Genomic DNA, 19631 nt, shown 5'->3' on the forward strand with positions numbered 1-19631 from the left:
GTGTCTCCTGTACCAGTGTTTTGCTATGTCACCTGCACCGGAGACAGACATGAAGGTTATGCCTTTTTCCGGTTTTCTCTGCTAACACGTGGGCTTAATCGTCTCATATGGAAAGAAGGCAGGATTGGGAGATTGTGGGTGGGGTGCCCTTTAGCTGAACGGGTCACTTCTTGGTGGCCACTGGCCCCAGGAATGCCATCTGGCCGGACAGGGACTGGGGGCCGGGAGAGTACGTGGGAGGCTCCCTGGGTGGAGGAGCAGCACCGGGCAGGGGGATCTGGCTCTGGGTCACTGTGTGGGTCGCACCGCAGTGGGGTGGGCGCTCACTGGCCTGTCTTCTGCCGCAGGATGTTGGGCTGCTCGAATACCCGCACCACCCCCGTGACTACACCTCACACCTGTCGCCCGGCTCCATCATCCAGCCCCAGCGGAGGAGGCCCTCCCTGCTGTCTGAATTTCAGCCTGGAAATGAAAGGTGAGGAGGGGCTTGTGCATCCATTGCTCAGATGGGGAAGTGGAGGCCTGTGCTGGTGGGGAGCTCGTGGGGATGGGAGGTGTTAAATGGAGGCGTGTCAGCCTGTGACTGGGGCAGGGCTAGAGATGGGCAGGGAAGAGCCACATGGCCCCTCGGACTTCCAACTGTGGGCCCACAGGGGTCTCTGGGTGTGTGGCCCAGGCAGGAGGGGATGACCACCTAGAAGTGGGTGAGCGGGGCTGGGTTGCTGGTTTGGAGGGGTGTGCCTGCAGCTGGCTTCACACGGGGAGCCCCCTTCCCCCTCCCTCCCATCTTTGTCATCATCCCTTTTTCTCTGAATCTTCTTCCATTCTTCAGCTGGCCGACGAGGTCCTCTGGGCCTGCCTTGCCTTTGTGAAATCCAGGTGGGAGGGAGCATGTCATGTGGCGGGAGGGAGCAGGTCATGTGGCAGATGGGGACCCAGCTGGGGCAGGGCCGAGGCTGTCAGGACAGGCCAGAGCCCTGAGAGAACCTGAAGATGCCTGAGACAGTAATAGCTCTCATTGCTAAGAGTCCTGAGCTTTTCTTTTTTTTTTTGCTGTGCCTTGTGGCTTATGAAATCTTAGGTTCCCAACCAGGGACTGAACCTGGGCCATGCAGTGAAAGAAAGCCTGGAATCTTAACCACTAGGCCACCAGGGAACTCCTGAGAGTCTTGAGCTTCTAACACGTGATGAACTATCGTAGGCTCTGGCTGCCCACAGGCACCTAGACAGACAGCCTTGCCCGCAGGGAGCCCATGGTCTTAGCAGGGGAGATACAGCAAACACACAGGATAAATTTAAAATGGGGCAGGTGACTCGTTTCCTACTGGGCGGGGAAGGGCTGCTATTTGGCTGGAGTGGCTGGGAAAGGCTTCTCAGGGCAGAGACACTTGGCACTAAGTAGGCAGTCATTCAGAGACCCATTTGGAGAGTGGGGTGACCAGCCATTCGGAGAGGGGTGACCAGCCATTCGGAGAGCAGGGTGAAGACATTTCAGGTGAAGGGAACAGCATGTGCAAAAGCCTGGAGAGGGGAATGTCCTTGGAATGTTCCAGAGAGGCAAGGAGGTCAGGTGGCTGGGGTTAACAGGTGATTGGGGATCCGGAGGGTAAACTTCACAGAAGCCAATGGAAGGGTTTCGAGCTTTGCTGGGCAGGGAGACAGCTGTTAGGAGGAGATGCCCCGGGCACTGAGACAGGAAGGAGAAGAGCTAATATGGAAAGAGCTGGTGTGTGTGTGTGTGTGGTCCAACCTAGCCAGTGCAAAGGCCCTGGGCCAGGAATGCAGCAGGCAAGGTGAACAGGGGCCAGATCAGGCAGGGCCTGAGGTTGGGGGGAATGCACCTGGATTCTTATTCTGAGTTTATTGGGGGAAAAAAGCATGAACTTGAAAAGCGTTTCAGCAGGGGCAGCATTTGGACTGTCTGATCAGCAGCAGTGGCTGGAGGTGGACGCTAGGAGTCCTGGGTCTGCTGTGTGTGCTCAGGCAAGGATATGTGCTCTCTGGGCCAGTTTCCTTCTCAGTACCCTAGGGAGGAGGGTTAAAGAGAATTAGTCACGAGTGATCAGGCTGGACAGCTCCTGTCTCTGCGCAAGACTGCTGGGCTGAGTTGAGAAGGGGGCGAGGCCAGGTTGAACAGCCAGAGCGCTGGGATCAACTAGTGGTAATCTGCTTGGGTGAGTGATGTGCAAACAGCGTCATGCGTGTTAACATCTGTGTTAGACCCGCAGTGTTTTTCAGACTTTCCCTATGAATCACCCAGGATCTTGTTTCAATGCAGAGTCAGATTCAACAGGCTGGGGTAGGACTCAAAAGATTGTGTATTTGTAATCAGCCTCAAGAGGGGCTGCTGCTACTGCTCTGGGGACCGCACTCAGGGAGCAGGCAGTCACCAGGACCTTCTCTTGCTGTAGACATTGTCAGTGAATGCTGACTTGGAGGAAGACAAATCTGTGTTTGAGTCCTGCCTCGCCGTGTGCCCTTGAGGAGATGGACACTCCTTGCAGGGTGGGAGAGGGCATGGCTCATGGCCATGCTCAGCAAGGAGGGCAGCAGATGTGACGTCATGTGTCCCCCCGCCCCGCAGGTCCCAGGAGCTTCACCTGCGACCTGAGTCCCACTCGTACCTGCCTGAGCTGGGCAAGTCAGAGATGGAGTTCCTGGAGAGCAAGCGCCCTCGCCTGGAGCTCCTGCCCGACCCTTTGCTACGGCCCTCGCCCCTGCTGGCCGCTGGCCAGCCCGGGGGCTCTGAGGACCTGTCCAAGGTAAGGCTTGGCCCCCAGCTGGGAGCTGCTTCGAGGATTTGGGTGGTGCTGCGATTGGGTGGGGTGCAAGGGAATGGGTGGGTGTGTCAGGCTGGGAGGAGGGACTGAGCCCAGGGTGTGCAGAGGCTGTGCAGCGAGAGGGGGGTCTAGGGATGAGCTTGGCTCCATGGGCTGTTTCTTGGTTAGAGAGGGACAGCTCCCCTACGCCTGTTTTCCACCCCCAAGTGTTTCCTGCCCTTGGGGACCATAGTGCCCTGGAGGGCTCTTACATTTCACTCTTCTTTAAACAGAGAGTTGAGCTGAGATGGAGGGGAGACTGTGCATAGATAAAGCGCCCATAGTTTGCTGCTGGGAGAGGTTTTCTGCCATTCCAGTGAACCTCAGGACCGAAGCTCATTTGGTCTCCGTCTAAATGGAGGAATCGCAGCCAGTGGTTCAGATGCTTCTGTCTCCCAGGGTCACCCAGCTGCCTCAGAGGCTGTCATTTCCCTGTCACTGCCTAGGGTGCAACAGGGACTGTGGCCAGGTGACACGCTTGTCCTTGGCTGGCTGCACGATGGATGTCCTTTCTGCACGTGCTGAGCAGTGTCATCATGGTCTTTCATGACCGCAGGGACACGCATTAGCTCATTAACGGCTGCCCAGCTGCTGAGTGAGGTCAGTGCTTTTCTTACTGCAGCCTCAGCGGGGGTCGCTGGGGACTGGGAGCCAGTCCAGGGGAAGGAAGTGGTCCACTCGGACCTGCTGGATCTTCTTCTCTGCCTGACACTGGATGGAATTGAATAGTGACATTTCAGACTGAGGCAGGTTCTTTAATAGGGAGACTTTCAGGAAACGGGGTTCCTGGGTTGGTCTTGATGATGATGATAAACTAACACGGATGGAGTCTCTGCCTGTGGGCCGGGTACATTTGAGTGTCAATTCCATTGTGCCATCTCAGCTGGATGAAAACTGATCTGCGATCATCTTTTTTAAAATGTATATATTTTTATTGGGCTGCTCCAGGTCTTAGTTGTGGCATGTGGGATCTTTAGTTTCAGTGTGTGGGATCTAATTCCCTGACTCGGGATTGGACTCACTCCCCCTGCATTGGGAGCACAGAGTCTTGGCTGCTGGACCACTTGGGAAGTTCCTATAATCACCTTTTATATAGGGGACCCCAGGCTGAGAGAGCCACTTGCCCACAGTCACTGGAATGTGGGAAGTGGGCACTGAAGCCCACGTGGCCCAGGTCTGCCCAGTATGCTGTCCCCGTCGTGGGCTGTCCCTCTGGTCCTTCGAACCTGCCGTCCTGCCATCCCCTTGTTAGCATCCTCCTCTTAGATTCTGTGACCCCTCAGCCTCCTGGAAGGGATGTTGCTATTGGAAAAAGCTATTCCCTGAAGAGGGTCTTGGGTAGTGGGGGAGCAGGGTATATGTGACGGGGGACACAGGGCCATAACCAGGGAGGCTTGATGTCCTCCCAGAGGGACCAGAGCCCCGAGTGAGCCATGTCCCTGTGCTCACATCTGGTTCTGCCTGGAGAATGGGCTGATGTGGGTCTCTGGCCAGCCCCCATCAGGCCTCTGCTGCCTGCCTTATGGCTCTGCAGAACTGGGCTCCAAGCCCTCAGGCCTGCGGGTCCTTCTGAGGGTCTCTGGGCCTGACAGGGGCTCTGTGAGTCCTTCTGCTTATCCCTCTGCTTCTTAGAGTGCCCTGGGGTGCTTCCTCTCCTTCTGTGAGTCTTTCTCTGTCTCTGCTTCTGTCCGTGTGTCTCTGTCTCTCTCTGCCTGGATGTGTGTGTTTATCTGTGTGTCTCTCTGTTTCTCTCTGTCTCTGTCTGTCTCTTCCCTTTCTGGACCCCATGGGTGCGGGGGAGTGATGGGCCCAGTGTTGGGGCCTGGCTGGACCAACTCCTGTAATTGCTCCAGGCTGTTAAGAGCGTTTGGAAAGTATGAGCACATTTTGGGCAAGGGAAGAAGCCAGGGGAGAAACACAGCTCTGAAGGGGTTCAGATGTTTTTTGCGTCTGTTGTGTGGAATTTAGCTGGATGCGTGAGACAGGAATTTGATGGATTTTTTTTTTTTTTTTAAACAGCACTGCTCCCTTCCCCTCCGGCTGTGTTCCTTTTCCATATAAAAATGTTCTGTTTTATAATGCTTCCCTGCCCTCAAGCCTCTGGAGTCCTGTGGCATCAGAGGATTCCTTTGAAATTCACCAAACGTGGTTCTGGGGAGTTTAGAATCATCACAAACGGCACCATTTCTGAAAGTCTCTTTGTCTGTTGGGGCCCCGTTGGCTGAAAGGGACAGAAAACCCATGCAAAACTGGCTCAGGCAGGAGTCCTGGCTCATATAACTGAAATCCCAGCATGGTTGGCTTCAGGCACCGCTTGATCCAGGTGACATGTCTCTGGGTTCCTGTCTCTGTCCGTTTCTTGGCTCTGCCATCTTGCATGTGGTCTTGTTAACAAGAAGGCAATTTGAGATTCCAAGCCTTCCTCTTCCCACATTCAAGGTCAACAAAAAGAGCTTTCCCTGTGTTTCCACATTTCCAGACCAGAACCATTTATCTCCCTGCCTTTGAGTAAGCTCCTGCCTGTTCTGGAATCCACCATGGTGAACTGGCGGAGTGGACTGTGGGTGCCCGAGCCTGGCCCTGCCCTTTCCTGGGTCTGAGACGGAGCAGGGGGAGCCCCAGGGGGCCCCCTCCAGCTCTCAAGGCTTTTGCTTACCTCTGTGTCTGTAGTTTTAAATAATGAGCTTTTCTGTTCCACGTTGGCCTGAATTTTTACGCCAAGGGCATCTGACGGGGAAAATAGTGCCAACTTCTACCTAGCAACTGGTAAGAGTATTGGATTGTTATTTTCCTCCAGCGGGTTTGGACTGAAATGAAGGCCAGCCGCCATCGGGAGAACCATCTGGAGGCCCAGTAGCCGGGCTCCCCCAGTCCCATTCCTGGAAAACTCAGCACCACAGAAAGCACTCTTTGCCCTCTGGTGTACATCTTCTATTCAGATGGAGGTGAAATTCACATAGTATGAAATTAAGCAGGTTGAAGTGAGCAATTCAGTGGCATTTAGTACATTCACGGAGTTGTGCGCCATCTCTGTCTAGTTCCAGAGAATTTTCATCATCCCAGAAAGAAACCGTGACCCATCAGCAGCCACTTCCTCCTCCCCAGCCTCTGGCAACCACCCGTCGGCTTTCTGTCTCTACGGATTTACGAGTTCTGGACACTTCATATCAATGGGATCATCCTATACGTGGCCTTTTATGTCTGGCTTCTCTCATTCAGCATTATGTTCTTAAGGTTCATCTGTGTCGTACCGTGGGTCTGTACATCTCTCAGTTTTATGGCTGAATCATATTCTATTATATGGAGAGACTGCACTTTGTCAGCTGATGGACCCGTCTGTGCAGTTTTGCTGAGGATAAAAGCCAAGCCCGCACCTTGAGGAAGAAACCATTGAAGAGGACAGCTTTTCCCCATCAAGAATTTAAGAAAAAGTTTCCAGCAACTTTTCTAATCATTCCTGGTCATTGCCAACTGCTTCATCCAACCACTCTGCTGCCCTTGTCAGCTTTGAAGATGGAAATCTTTTTCCTTGTGACATTTTATTTAAACTTTCGTATTTCTTTGTTTGGCTGCCTGGGCGCTGCGTTGCAGTGTGTGTGCTCTTCATTGCAGTGTGTAGGCTCCTGTAGCTGTGGTGTGCAGGCTTAGTTGCCCTGAGGCATGTGGGATCTTACTTCCCCAAGGGATCGAATCCAAGTCCCCTGTGTTGGAAGGCAGATTCTTTACCACTGGACCACCAGTCCTGCTCATGTCATTTTGAGAATTATCCCTGAATTAGATGACCTGTTTCGGGGTGTCCTGGCCCTGAAAGCCTCCTGTCCACTGTCTTCATTCTCACCCTGCTCCTCTCTCTCCCTTCCTGGTCCTGGTAGAAGATCAGAGTGAGGCAGGAGAGATGTTTCCTACAGCAGGTAACAGGACTGGGCTCTGGGAACCGTGTCACCGAAACCTTTCATCTCAAGAACCCTGAGAAATGATTGAGGCTACTGGGGGAGACCAGCCAAGTGCCGTGGCGCACAGAGGGAAGGGGCGAAGCTCAGATAAGGGTTGGGGGTGGGGGCATGGATGGTGAGTCTGATATGAGGTGGCACACATAGTAGTAGCACACATAGTAGTAGTCCTGAGAGGGCACAGCTGGTACAAAGGCCCGGAGTTGCCAGAGTACGTGAGCGGCTTCTGGTTTGGTCTCTGTGGGGTCAGATGCCTGCAGTCCCCTTGTACCCCAGCTCGTCCCTGCTACTGGGGAGCAGTTACACACACACACACAGTTACACACACACAGTTACACACACACGCACACACACACACCCTGAGTATTTCTCTAGAAGTTGTTTAATTCCGTGCACAGTTTTGCTTCTAATTTCAGGGAGTCGTGGACCCTGGAAGGGACCTTGCTCTTGCTTTCCTGCCCAGCCACATGGTTCCAAGGGATGAATGAGTGTGTGGTGGGGACCTTGTTTCTGCTGTAGGAGCCCCTGCCACCGGGTTGCGTACTCGCCTGCTTCTGGAGAGTTCTGGTTGAGGCCTTGTCTCTCCTATCCTGAGCCCTCCAAGCCAAAGCTCTATCACTTTGTGACTGGTGACCTCAGGCATGTCATTGAGACTCACTGGATCTTTAGTTTCATCTGGAAAATGGGGAAAACTGTACTTCCACTTCCCGTGTGGGCTGTGACAACTATGTGAGTTAAGAGCATAGCAAGCTCCAGTCCTGGCCCTCTGCTTGGGTTTGTAAATAAAGTTTTATTGGCACCCAGCCATGCCCATTCCTGGGTGCTTTCCCACTGTCTTTGGCTGCTTTCCCACTGCAATGATGGGTGAGTGGTTGGAACACAGACTGTCTGATCTGCAAAGACTGAAGTGTTTTTTTACCTGGCTGTTTACAGAAAGTGTGCTGACTGCTGGCTTAGAGCCATGCCAGAGCTGTGTCTCCCAGTTCCTTGTCCTCTCATCTGTGCTGTAGGGATGCACGCAGCCCCCTAGGACAACCACAGTCAGAGTTGAGGGGTAGGGTGTGCTGAGTGGAATGCCTGGTTTGGTTTTCTGAGTGTCCCTGAGGAGCATGGAGGGCCACATCAGAGCCATGTCAGGGCCACATTCGGCCCTATTGAAGGACTTGGGGCCTCTTCTGCCTTTTCCCCAAGGGTTCTGGGTGTGTGGAGGGTCTGAGAGTCTAGACACCTGCTCTCCCCCACGTCTCAGATGGAAATGATAAGGCCAGAGTGATCCCTAGACCCTTGGACCCTGTGGGCTTCGGTGAGGTCTGTGTGTGTAGGACCGAGACCCCGAGGACAGAAAGGGTGGACTTAAGATGGCACCAGAGGGCTTCCCTGGTGGCTCAGGTGGTAAAGAATCCGCCTGCAATGCAGGAGACCTGGGTTCAATTCCTGGGTCGGAAAGATCCCCTGGAGAAGAGAATGGCAACCCCTTCAGTAGTCTTACCTGGAGAATCCCATGGGCAGAGGAGCCTGGTGGGCTACAGTCCATAGGGTCGCAACGAGTCAAACACGAGTGAGCAACTAACATATACATAAGATGGCACAGCCTCTGCTCTGCTTGAGCTGGGGGTTGGGGGGAGGGTGGCGCTTGGCAGCCCTGGGGCTGCAGTTGTCCCTGCAAATAATGTGTCCTCTGTCCTCCGGCTGCAGCTGCTGTGGGGGTGGGAAGGCAGCCACCCGGAGCTACTTCTGGGGCCTCCTCTGCCACAGCTGCCGGCTTGGCCTTGAGGATGGCACGGGGCGGGGGGCAGGTTTTGGGGAGGACGGCTCCAGCCAGTGCCTGTGGAGCCCTGAGAGTGCACCAGGCTCTGAGCTGAGTGCTCTGCACATGGGTATTCATTCAAGCCTCACAGCAGCCAGAAAGTGGGAATGGTTCCATTGTACAGATGAGGAAACAGAGGCAGGTGATGTGCTTGTGGTCACGATGATCCTGGGTGGGTGTTTGAACCCAGGGCCACACAGGTGAGTGCTCTGGGGGCAAGGACTGGGTTTTATTTTACTTCCTCCTTCTTGTGCTCCCAGCAACCTTGGATGCTCAACAAACTTTCACTGGTAGAACGGAGCCACTGACTCCCTTGTTTGCTTAACACATTTTTGTTTTGTTTTTATCTTTGGCCACACTGTGTGGCTTGTGGGGTTTTATTTCCCTGACCAGGGATTGAACCCAGGCAGTGAAAGTGAAGTCCTAACCACTGGGCCACCAGGGAATTCCCAAGGTGTATTTTTTGTGTTTGTTTTTTTTTTTTTTTGGCCTTTTTTTAGCACATTTTGGAAAATGACTTCATTACACAGAGAGTAACACTCAGTGAAGGAAAGGCAGAAAAACACCGGTAAATAAAAAGAAGAGGTAGGAAGGAGGGTGGGATGAATTGGGAGATTAGGATTGACGTATGTATACTACCGTGTGTAAAAGGGATAACTAGTGGAAACCTATTGTGTAGTACAGGGAGCTCAACTCAGTGCTTTTTGATGACCTAGTGGGTGGGATGGGGCGTGGAGGTGAGAGGGAGGTCCAAGAAGGAGGGGATATATATATATATGTATATATCTGATTCACTTCATTGTACTGCAGAAACTAATGCAGCACTGAAAAGGCAAGCAATACCTCAGTTTACAGAAAGGAAAGTGAAAATATCCCCCTTTTCTCCCACTTCCCCAGTAAATAACTTTTGACATCTCTGTTTCCCATTCTTATAGTTTTCCTGTGTGTTTGTGTATATCTTCTTACAAAACCAGATTTGTACTGTGTATGATATTCTGGAACTTGCTCATTTGGACTGAGAATCGTGAATAAGTGTTCACGGAGGGTCAACTGAGGCCAGGCCTTGGGTGTTTGGAGGTTGTGGGTTTTGATGCCAGTTCTCAAGAAGTTTGATCTGGAGGGAGGACGCAGACAGGGTAACAGGGTCGGAGAGAGGTGTGGAATGGGAAAAGGGAAGAGGGAGACCTTGCAGGGAGGTTTAGAAAACTTGCATGTAGGAAGATAGAAGAAAGGATCTGAACTTTGGAGAAGGCCAGGGAGGGAACATCTGGCAGCGGACCAGTGAGGGCAAAGGCAGGGAGGTGGGGTCAGTAAGCAACCTTGTGTCTGGGACTTGGGGGCCGGCACAGCAGATGCCGGGTGTGTTGGTACCTGAAGTCATGGCCGAAAATGTTCAGTGTATTGGGGGTGTGGGTGCCTCCTGTCCTGATCCCATGCCTATTTTTTCCTCCCCTGCAGGACCGCAGCCTGACAGGCAAGCTGGAGCCGGTGTCTCCTCCCAGCCCCCCACATGCTGACCCTGAGCTGGAGCTGGTACCTCCACGGCTCTCCAAGGAGGAGCTGATCCAGAACATGGACCGGGTGGACCGGGAGATCACCATGGTGGAGCAGCAGATCTCCAAACTGAAGAAGAAGCAGGTGTGGGTGGGTGGGGGAATGGTGGATCTCAGTTTCCAATCCAGCAGCAGCTGCAGCTGAGAAGATAACATAGTAGTAATTGCAGTTGTTAATGTGTGTTGAGCACTGCCTATGTGCTGACTCATTTTTATGCCCTTTATGTTTATTGGACAGGAGAGCTGTTTTGTGTGGTGCTGTCTATTGGAACTTCCTAATGGAAATGTTCTGGATCTGCCTTGTCCAAAATGGTAGTCACTACCCATATGTGACTGTTGAGCCTTCGAAATGTGCCTAGTGCAGCTGAGAAACTGAATATTTAATTTAATTTGAATTAAATGAGATGCACACTTGGATAACCAAATGTGGCTCCTGTACTGGATGGCACAGGAATGAACAGCTGTGGGGTGGACAGTTGATTCTCTGTGCCTCCCTTTCCTCATCTATAATGTAAAGGAAAATTTCACATGATTCTGGCCCTGGCTCTGGAATCTGGATGAGCTGGACCTCCTCTCTCTGCCTCAGAGCATTCACCTCTCCGAGCCTCAGTTTGCTTATCTGTAAAATGGGCACAGACATGACACTACCTCATAGGGTTGTGAGGAAGGGACAGAGTCGTGTGATGAAAAGAAATCATCGTTGTCATTGAAATCAAGGAAAAGTTAACATAAAGAATAATAATATTAATTTTATAATTTTATTTTTACCTTTTCTTGGCTCTTCCGCTTTTCTCTCTGGCATCTTCAGGTGTCTGCTCAGACTTTCCCTCCACAGAGGAGACCTCCCTGACCTTTATAGGAGTCCTCATCCCCATCCATTCTTTATCCTGGGGGGTCAGCAAATCCAGCCAGATGTGGCTCAATGCTTATTTTTATAAATAAAGCCTTATTGACACACAGCCACATCCAATTGTTTACACATCGTCTGTGGCTGCTTTTATGATACAACTGCAGAGCTGGGTGGTCACAAAAGAGACTGTGTGGCCAGCAAAGCCCAAGATATTTACTTTCTGGGCCTTTATAGGAAGTTGGCCAATCTCGTCACCCTGCTGAATGGTGTCACCATTTGAACGAATGTATAGTTTGTTTTGTGACATTGTGGTCTTCTCATGACTACAGTGTAAAAGCAGGGTTCTTTTTTTTTTTTTAACTTGTGTTTATTTAATTTAGTTTTTGATTGTGCTGGGTCTTTGTTGCCACGTTCAGGCTTTGTCTAGTTGCCGTGCATGGGAGGCTACTCTCTAGTTGTGTGCAGGTTTCTTATTGCAGTGGCTTTTCTCGTTGCAGAGCACAGGCCCTAGGGTGCATGGGCTTCAGTAGTTGTGGTGCATGATGCTTAGTTGCTCCACGGGATGTGAAATCTTCCTGGAGCAGGGATTGAACCCATGTCTCCTGCATTAGCAGGCAGATTCTCAACCACTGGACCACCAGGGAAATCCAAAAGCAGGGTTCTTGTCTCCTGCTCCCTGCTGTGCTAGCAACACTGGCACAGGGTTGCTGCTGCTGCTGCTGCTGCTGCTAAGTCACTTCAGTCGTGTCCGACTCTGTGAGACCCCATAGATGGAAGCCCACCAGGCTCCCCTGTCCCTGGGATTCTCCAGGCAAGAACACTGGAGCGGGTTGCCATTTCCTTCTCCAATGTGTGAAAGTGAAAAGTGAAAGTGAAGTCGCTCAGTCGTGTCCAACCCATAGCGACCCCACGGACTGCAGCCTACCAGGCTCCTCCATCCATGGGATTTTCTAGGCAAGAGTACTGGAGTGGCTTGCCATTGCCTTCTCCGCTGGCACAGGGTAGGTGCTCCTTAAAAACTGTAGATTGAGTCAGTGTAACACCTGTCTTGACCCTGGGAGAAGCAGGGTGACACCTGATTCCCTCCAGGTAGGGATGCATGGGCTCCATGACGGATCTAAGGACTCATTCTGGCCCCCATAGGCAATGGAAGGAAGGCCGGTGAGAGATGCTTCCTGGAGGCCAGTTTAGGGCAGTGTGACAGGCTTTGAAAGTTATACAGGGGGAGGAGAACATTGATTCCAAGAGACCTTGGGACTGTCACTCTGCTGGGGGCACCTGAGGACAGTCCAGCAGCCTGGCCAGTCAGTGAGGCTAGGCCAACTGTGGGAAGTGGGTGGGCTTCTAGGATGGCAACACACCATGTGGGGATGCTGGGCCCTGATTGGAGTCAGCAGTTATTGCCAAGGCCAGCGGAGTGCTGGGCCTTTAGGTCCCCCAGGCCTGGCTTTGGGGTGAGGTTGAAGCTACAGGCCGTGTGTACACGTTTGTGACTAAGGCTGGAAGCCAGTTGGTCCAGGGCAGCCCTCGATAGCCGGATTATTAAAAAAAAAAAGGAAATTCCATTTTGGCATTTTTCTTTTTTAAATAAAATTCGCAAAACATAAAATGACTCTTTGTCAGGCAAACAGTTCAGCGACATTTAGTCCATTCACAGCGTTGTATGAGTGAGCGCCCATTCTATCTAGTTCCAAGACATTTTCATGACCCCAGAAGAAGACCCGTGTGCAGACTAGCAGCCACTCCCTTTCTCCCTGCCCCACCAGCCGTTCACCTGCTTTCCGTCTCTGCGGATTTGTCTGGACATTTCCTGTAAATGAACCAAGCACTATGTGGCCTCTTTTGTCTGCCACTTTCGCTCAGTATCATGTCTTCAGGGTTCATCATGTTGCAGCCTATGCCAGCCCTTCATTCCCTTTGTTGCCAGTATTCCACTGTATGGATAGATGGTCCACACACAGTTGGTTGCTTATCCGTTCAGCAGTTGGTGGGCATTTAGGTTGTCTCCACCTTTTGGTTATCGTGAATAGTGTTGCTGTGAGCGTTTGTGTTCACGTTTCTGCTTGAGCACCTGTTTTCAGTTCTTTGGGTCTTTATCTAGGGATGAAATTTCTAGGTCCTACAGTAACTCTGTGTTTAATTTTTAATGTCTCAGGGAGGGTCCCCTTCACTGATTGCTGAGAATCTTCATCCTGGCTATGCATGCCTTCCATTTCTTGGCTCAGTCTCTTTCACACTTTTTGGAGGGATTTCAATGTTTTTCTGAGGGCTGGTTGTCCTTCTGAAAGCCACCACTAGGGGTCACTGTGGGACTGAGGCAGCTTGGCTTAACCAGCCTGGCTTCAGACTCTTTCTGCCTGGCCCCCATCTTGGCTGTATTTTTGAGTTCATAATGGTTTGCTTCATGGTCATGGGCAGGGTGTGTGAGCCTTATGAGCAAAGAACAGTGTTCTCATCTCCCTCAAGAGGCCCTGTCAGATTGTATTCCCTGGGCACTGGCCTCCTTTGTGACCTTGGGCCAGTGTCTTAAACTCTCTGGTTTTTGCTTTGCCCTTTTGGTATAAAGCAGATAACAGCATGCAGGGAGGTCTTTTATGGTGTTTGGAGGGGGAGGGTCCAGTATGAAGACCACAGGGCAGATGACAATGATAATAATGATGATGAGAAGTTGTTCATGAGGTGCTGAGTACTTTGTGTGCACAGCTCATTTAATCCTCATATCAACTCTCTAGGATAGAACCTTTTGTTATCCCCATTTTCCAGATGAGAAAAGTGAGTCTTGGGGGAGTTCAGCAACTTCTCAAGGTTACACAGGAAATAAATACAGTTAAGTCCGCTGCATATAAACGAGTTCCAGCATATGAACGAGTTCCATTCCAAAAGCACATTCCTAAGTCCAGATTGTCCCTAAGTCCAACAAAGTTACACAGGCTTCCCTGGTAGATCAGCTGGTAAAGAATCCGCCTGCAGTGCAGCAGACCCTGGTTCAATCCCTGGGTTGGGAAGATCCTCTGGAGTAGGGATAGGCTACCCACTCCAGTTTTCTTGGGCTCCCCTGGTGACTCAGACAGTAAAGAATCTGCCTGCAATGTGGGAGACCTGGGTTTGGTCCCCTGGAGAAGCGAATGGCTGCCCACTCCAATATTCTTGCCTGGAGAATTTCATGGACAGAGGAGCCTGGAAGGCTACAGTCCATAGGGTCATAAAGAGTTCGACATGACTGAGTGACTTTCACTATGAGCAACTAACTCTCAACCAACAGTTAGCCTAGGTACCCAACTAACACAGTCAGGTATATAGTACTGTACTGTAATAGGTTTATAATACTTTTCACACAAATAATACATGAAAAACAAACACAAAATATAACCATTTGTAATCTTACAGGATCTTGAAAATTACAGTAATTACATTACCACAGCTGGCATACAGGGGCATGCTTGCATCTTTGAAAGTTTGCAACTCAAATGTTCATACGTAGGAGACTTACTGTTGCAGAAATAGGGTTCCAGTATGGACAGTTTGGCTCCAAAGTCTCCATAGCCTCTCCTGAGGATGACGGTGCATGTGTTGGTAATGATGGATAATGGGTCACCTTCAGTGAACCCCCAGTCTGACTGTACATAAATTAACTCATCCAGGAGGCACGGCCATGAGTCCCACTTTACAGATGAGAAAACTGAGGCACAGAGGGGATAAACTGGTTGCTAATCCTCACCTAGCTGGTAAATCACCAAGGCTGGACTTAAACACCCAGGTAGGCTGGCAGCAGAGTCTGGAACCAGCCCTGATCGGGCCCTTCCCTGTGGGAGCTGGGGCCTCTCCAGGGCTTGGAGTCCCTGCGGGTGACTCAGAGGAAATTGTTAGCAGCCTGACTTCCTGTGTGGGGCCACCAGCCTGGCTGAACGGGGGGCCGCCCCCGCTGTTGGGGGAGCTGCCTCTCCTTCCGCTTGCCGGCGTGCTCACCACTACACTCTCCCTGCTCCCCACAGCAACAGCTGGAAGAGGAGGCCGCCAAGCCGCCGGAGCCCGAGAAGCCCGTGTCACCACCGCCCATCGAGTCTAAGCATCGCAGCCTGGTGCAGATCATCTACGACGAGAACCGGGTATGCCCCATCCTGTCCTCCATAGCCCCTGCCCCACCTTCTCCTGCTTGCCCTGTGCTGGCCACCAGGTGGGAGGCAGGTGTCACTGTGAAGGATCTGACTCTCTCCCGGGGCCTCAGTATTCCCATCTGTGAAATGGGCATCTCTGTGACCACCCTGCCACAGATCTGGGTTTGTGAGTAAGAGGGGGAAGGGGTGGCCAGTGGAGACCCATCTTGGTGTGGCTGTGGTTTGGACCGTGGCTGGCCTGTGGGATGCAAATGAAAATGCAGGCATTAGGTCATAGGAGAGTTTCAGGGGCCAACTGATCAGTGCGTGGTGGGGATGGCTAATCACTTAGGTACTCAGAAGAAATTCCTGTAATGCAAAGACAGTAGTAATATTATTTGCCATAACAGCAACATTAGTTGAACAGCTCCTTCTTTTCAGGTGATGGACAAAGTTTTTTTACATAGCAGTCGTCAGAGAGTAGGTATGGTGATTGTTTCCAGTTAACACAGGGAAAAGCTGAGGCCCAGAGACCTTAAGTGACTTGTCTAAAGTCACACAGCTGGGAAGTGGTGGGCCTGAGATTTGAACCCATGAGCTGTCAGATCCCAGGGCCTTGTTTGTCAGCACTGGCCTCTGTTTACACTGAACCCTGGAAAGGGCTGTTGGGATGGTTGAACATAGTCTGTAACAGACTATGGAGCCTCCTATGGAGCCTCTTTGGAGGACAGCTGTTAGGTGTCTGAAGGGTAAGGGGCTCAGGGTACCGAAAGCAGAGTGTCTCCCAGGGGGCTGAACCCCCAGGCTGGAGCTGCACTGAAGTGGAATCTGGTATCTGATGAGGTGGTGAGCTCCCCATTTTCCCCAATCAAACCACTAAGAGCTTAGTTTCAGTGATTTGCAGTTGACTCTTTTCAAATGTGCTCAGGGCCTGTGGATGTTGAGTCCCCTCCTTGATTTTTACAGGAGAGGAAACTGAGGCCCAGAGAGCAATTGTTCCTTGTCTGTGGTCATACAGTGAAGTGTGACAGATGGAATTCTATGATTCACCCCGCTCCCTGCTCCTGTCCTTGGCTCCTGGCCATGCTTCCCAGCTGTCTCTGCTATGAGATTTGCCCCTGGCTCCTGAATCAGTGCTTAGAGTCCAGGCAGGCGCTTGGAGAGTCCATGGTGTCCCATGGCTTGGATGGCTAACTCTAGAGCCTGGGAACATGTGGTTGGTGCCTGTGGCTGTAGCTCCAGGCAGGAAACTATAGATCGACTGGTTTGGCTATGCCATCACCTCTGGAAACTGCAATAGATGCAGGATGAGACTGAACTTGCTGGGAGTCTGGGAACTGTGTGCTGGGCCTGTCAGGGCTGGTCACCTCTCACACCCTGGCTTCCTACCCAATCAGCACCAGTAATGATCACAATGATAGGAGAACAAAAGGAGCTGTGTGAGCTTTAGCCAGATGTCCTAGGTTCAGATCCCATCTCTACCATTTTCTGGCTCTGTGACCTTGGGCATATTTCTTAAGTCTCCCTGTAACCTGTCTTCCTCACCAGTGAAATGATGATAATTATAGCACCTACCTTGTACCAGGGTGTGGGGATTAAATAAGTTCATTATGCAGCATCCTTGGAACAGTGCCTGCCACCATGTAGGTGCTAAGCTGGGGCTATTAATTGTTACCATCATTGTTCTTTCATTCTTGTTATTGTTTGCGTTTTGCATGATTTCACTGAATTCTTTCCAGACCTGTATAAGATAGGCACTATTATTCTGTTTTACTCATAAAGAAACCATGGCTCAGAGAGGGAAAGTGACCTACCTGGGGTTGCACAGCAAGTGAGTTTTGAGGCTGGGGATCAGAACTAAGAATGAATTGGCTCCAGGAGCCTGTGGCAGAGGGGGCAAAGGCAGAGCTCCTGGAGCTGTCACCCCAGGCCTCCCTGATCCTTGGGTGGTATTGTCCTCTCTTCATCCCAACAGCACCTCATGCTGGGGACATTATGTCCATTTATGCTGATTTCATCCTGATGGGGTCCTGACAGTAGGTGAAAGACACTGGCCTTCCCCCAGCCCCCCACTCCATGTTTTCAGATGAGGAAACAGAAACTCTGGGTAATTTCCCCAAGGCCTTACAGGTAGTGAGTGGCAGACTGGGACTCAAACCTTCGATCCTGAGCTTCTGAGAGCAGTCCCCTTCCTGGCAAGCTCAGGTGCTCTGGACGCGTCACACTTGCCCTGTTGTTCACTCATTCATTCACTCCTTCGACAGCTGTGTAACTGAGCATCTGCTCCGGGCCTGCCACTGTTTCAGGCACTGGGGTGCAGCAGGGACCCTGGCCACCTGCCCACCCACAGTGGCTTTCTGATGGAGGAGATATAACCACACTCAAACCACTGCCTGCCCCCCACAACCCCCCAGGCACACCATGGGTCTGAAGAATTTGCCACTCCTTGTCCCAGTCCCTCTTTCTTCCCTTTCGTCTACCCCCACCCCTTGCTCCAGCCTCATGACCCTTTTGCTTCCTCAAACACTCGGGCATGCTTCTGCCTCAGGGCCTTTGCACTGACTGCGTCCTCTGCCTGGAGCTCCTTTTTCCCTGTTGGGCTGTCTCTCTCTCACTCCTTCAACTGTTTGCTCAAATGTCCCCTTTTTGGCCAAGATCCATTTTGACCCTCTGTTTAATCCTGAACACCCGATTTATACTTTGTTTATTGTGAATAGAGGCTCCATGAGGGCGAGGATTCTTTTTTTTCCCAGCTATATCTCCAGTGCCTGGCACACAGTAGGTGCTTATTAAGTATCTGTTGAACAGATGAATGAATGCCAGAGAGGTGGGAGACTCTCCCCACAAAGAGTCCTCTAGGTGGGACTGGCCTTTAGGAGGTCCGCAGGGGTCCCACTACCTGGGCCAAGCCTCAAGGGCTGGAGGCCGGGTGGGCAGGAGCAGTCAGGACTTACCGCCCTGGGGAATCAATAGGATTAAATTTTAATCCTCCTTCCTTCTCTGCGGGTTCCTCTGAGAGGCGGACACAAGGGTCTATCTCTAAATGCCACGCCAGCTGGAAAACGCGGCTTCCTGCCGGGCAGAGCCTGCCTGACTCTTCTGCAGACTGGACTCAGGTTCATTGTATATTCGGGGCACATGGACGAGGCACCAGCATGCATGGCGGGGGGAGCTGCCTGTGTGGGCGGGGCCGGGCAGGTGCACGCAGATGGCAGAGCAAGAGGCAGGGTTGCTGCAGGCCCCAAGGGGCAGGAACGGGCAGGGCGGGGCAGGGCCAGGAAGGGGAAAGGCTTCTTGGAAGCAGTGGGTGGGCCATTGACCCGAGGAGTGCCTTCTGTGGTGGTTGCAGCACATGTGGAGGCTCACAGAGGGGACGCGCTCTCGTTTGATCTTCAAAGGGAATGTGTAGGGGTCGGAGGTGGAAGTCTGGTGGGTGTGCAGAGAGGCTCACACTTTGAGTTTGGGTACAACAAACACACACACAGCACTAGCGAAGGATGTTTACACATCCTTATATAAATAAGAGACAATTTGCATGGTGCTGGCACTGTAGAAGTTCAGGGCAGTGGGAATCCAGGCAGACTTCCTGGAGGTGACGAGCTCGGTCTGCACAAATGGTCACCGCTGGGAAAAGGTGGGAGGATATTTCCAGTGGAGAGGATGACAGCCCCTTCCGAAGATGGCGAGGAGGCAGAATTCACGGAGGCGGGGCCCTCCGATTGCGAAGGGATGAGGAGGAAATCAGAGAGGAAGAACCAAGTCCTTTTTTGTCTCAGATTTTAAGTATCTTCCTAGTAAAGTGTGTATACAGTGTGGTTAGGACAAAGCTGGACAAAGATGAATAATTCTATCAGTAATAACCAAAAATGTGAAGGGTTTTGTAGAGCATTTTGGGGGTCCAGGCACCCCAATGCCCAGCTTCAGACTCCCCTCCCACTCGAGTTGTGATACGGGCGTCCCAGGCTGAGCCCCACCTCTGCCTCTGTGTCTGTCCAGCATAACTAGCCCTGGAATCCAAGGCTTCCTTCAGATTCCTGTGCACATAGGGAGCACTGTGCTCTTGAGTTAACGTGAGCCCATGAATTCTGCTTCAGCACTCGGTCACTTCTGTCCCGCACCTGGAAAGGTTCTGGACGGGGTCTGTAGGCTCCAGCTACAGATGAGGAAGCTGAGCCTGGGGGGAGGGGTAACTGCTCCCCTGAAACGCTGCAGCACTTGCCAGGTGGACCTGGTGTGAATGGGAGGGTGCTACAGCCTAGAGTGGGGTGCTGGGGTCCCAGACTTCCTGGGTGGATAGGTGGATATTTCCTGGTGCTGCCTCCTCTCTGCAGAAGAGGAGGGTGAGGCTTGGAGCTCAGACTGGAGGAGCTAGAAGCGGGGCTTCAGGGGGCGGGGGGCTGGCCAGGAGTCTGGTCAGGGTGAGGCTCTGGCCCTCCTGCCCAAGAACTGGGACTGTGTGTGTGTGTTTGGGGGGAGCGGCTCACGTGTGACAGTGGAGAGTTGTTTTCATGTGTGCAAACTGTGTGTTGGAGCCACCTTGCGGGGAACGTGTGTGCAC

The 19631-nt window shown here is 52.0% G+C and overlaps 1 protein-coding gene across 16 annotated transcripts in view; it reads left to right on the forward strand.

Annotated features, from left to right (window-relative positions):
* NCOR2 (nuclear receptor corepressor 2) overlaps window positions 1–19631 on the forward strand; it is a 232987-nt gene that overhangs the window by 83704 nt on the left and 129652 nt on the right. For all 16 annotated transcript variants that reach the window (XM_088828106.1, XM_055404708.2, XM_088828112.1 and 13 more), the window contains exons 3-6: window positions 348–475; window positions 2585–2762; window positions 10035–10214; window positions 14972–15085. In XM_088828106.1, coding sequence (XP_088684232.1) covers window positions 348–475; window positions 2585–2762; window positions 10035–10214; window positions 14972–15085 — 600 coding nt within the window. The remainder of the gene's footprint in view (window positions 1–347; window positions 476–2584; window positions 2763–10034; window positions 10215–14971; window positions 15086–19631) is intronic.

Source organism: Moschus berezovskii, chromosome 19 (assembly GCF_049115385.1).
Source record: "Moschus berezovskii isolate FMDL1 chromosome 19, NW_MosBer_1.0, whole genome shotgun sequence".
Classification (NCBI taxonomy): Eukaryota; Metazoa; Chordata; class Mammalia; order Artiodactyla; family Moschidae; genus Moschus; species Moschus berezovskii.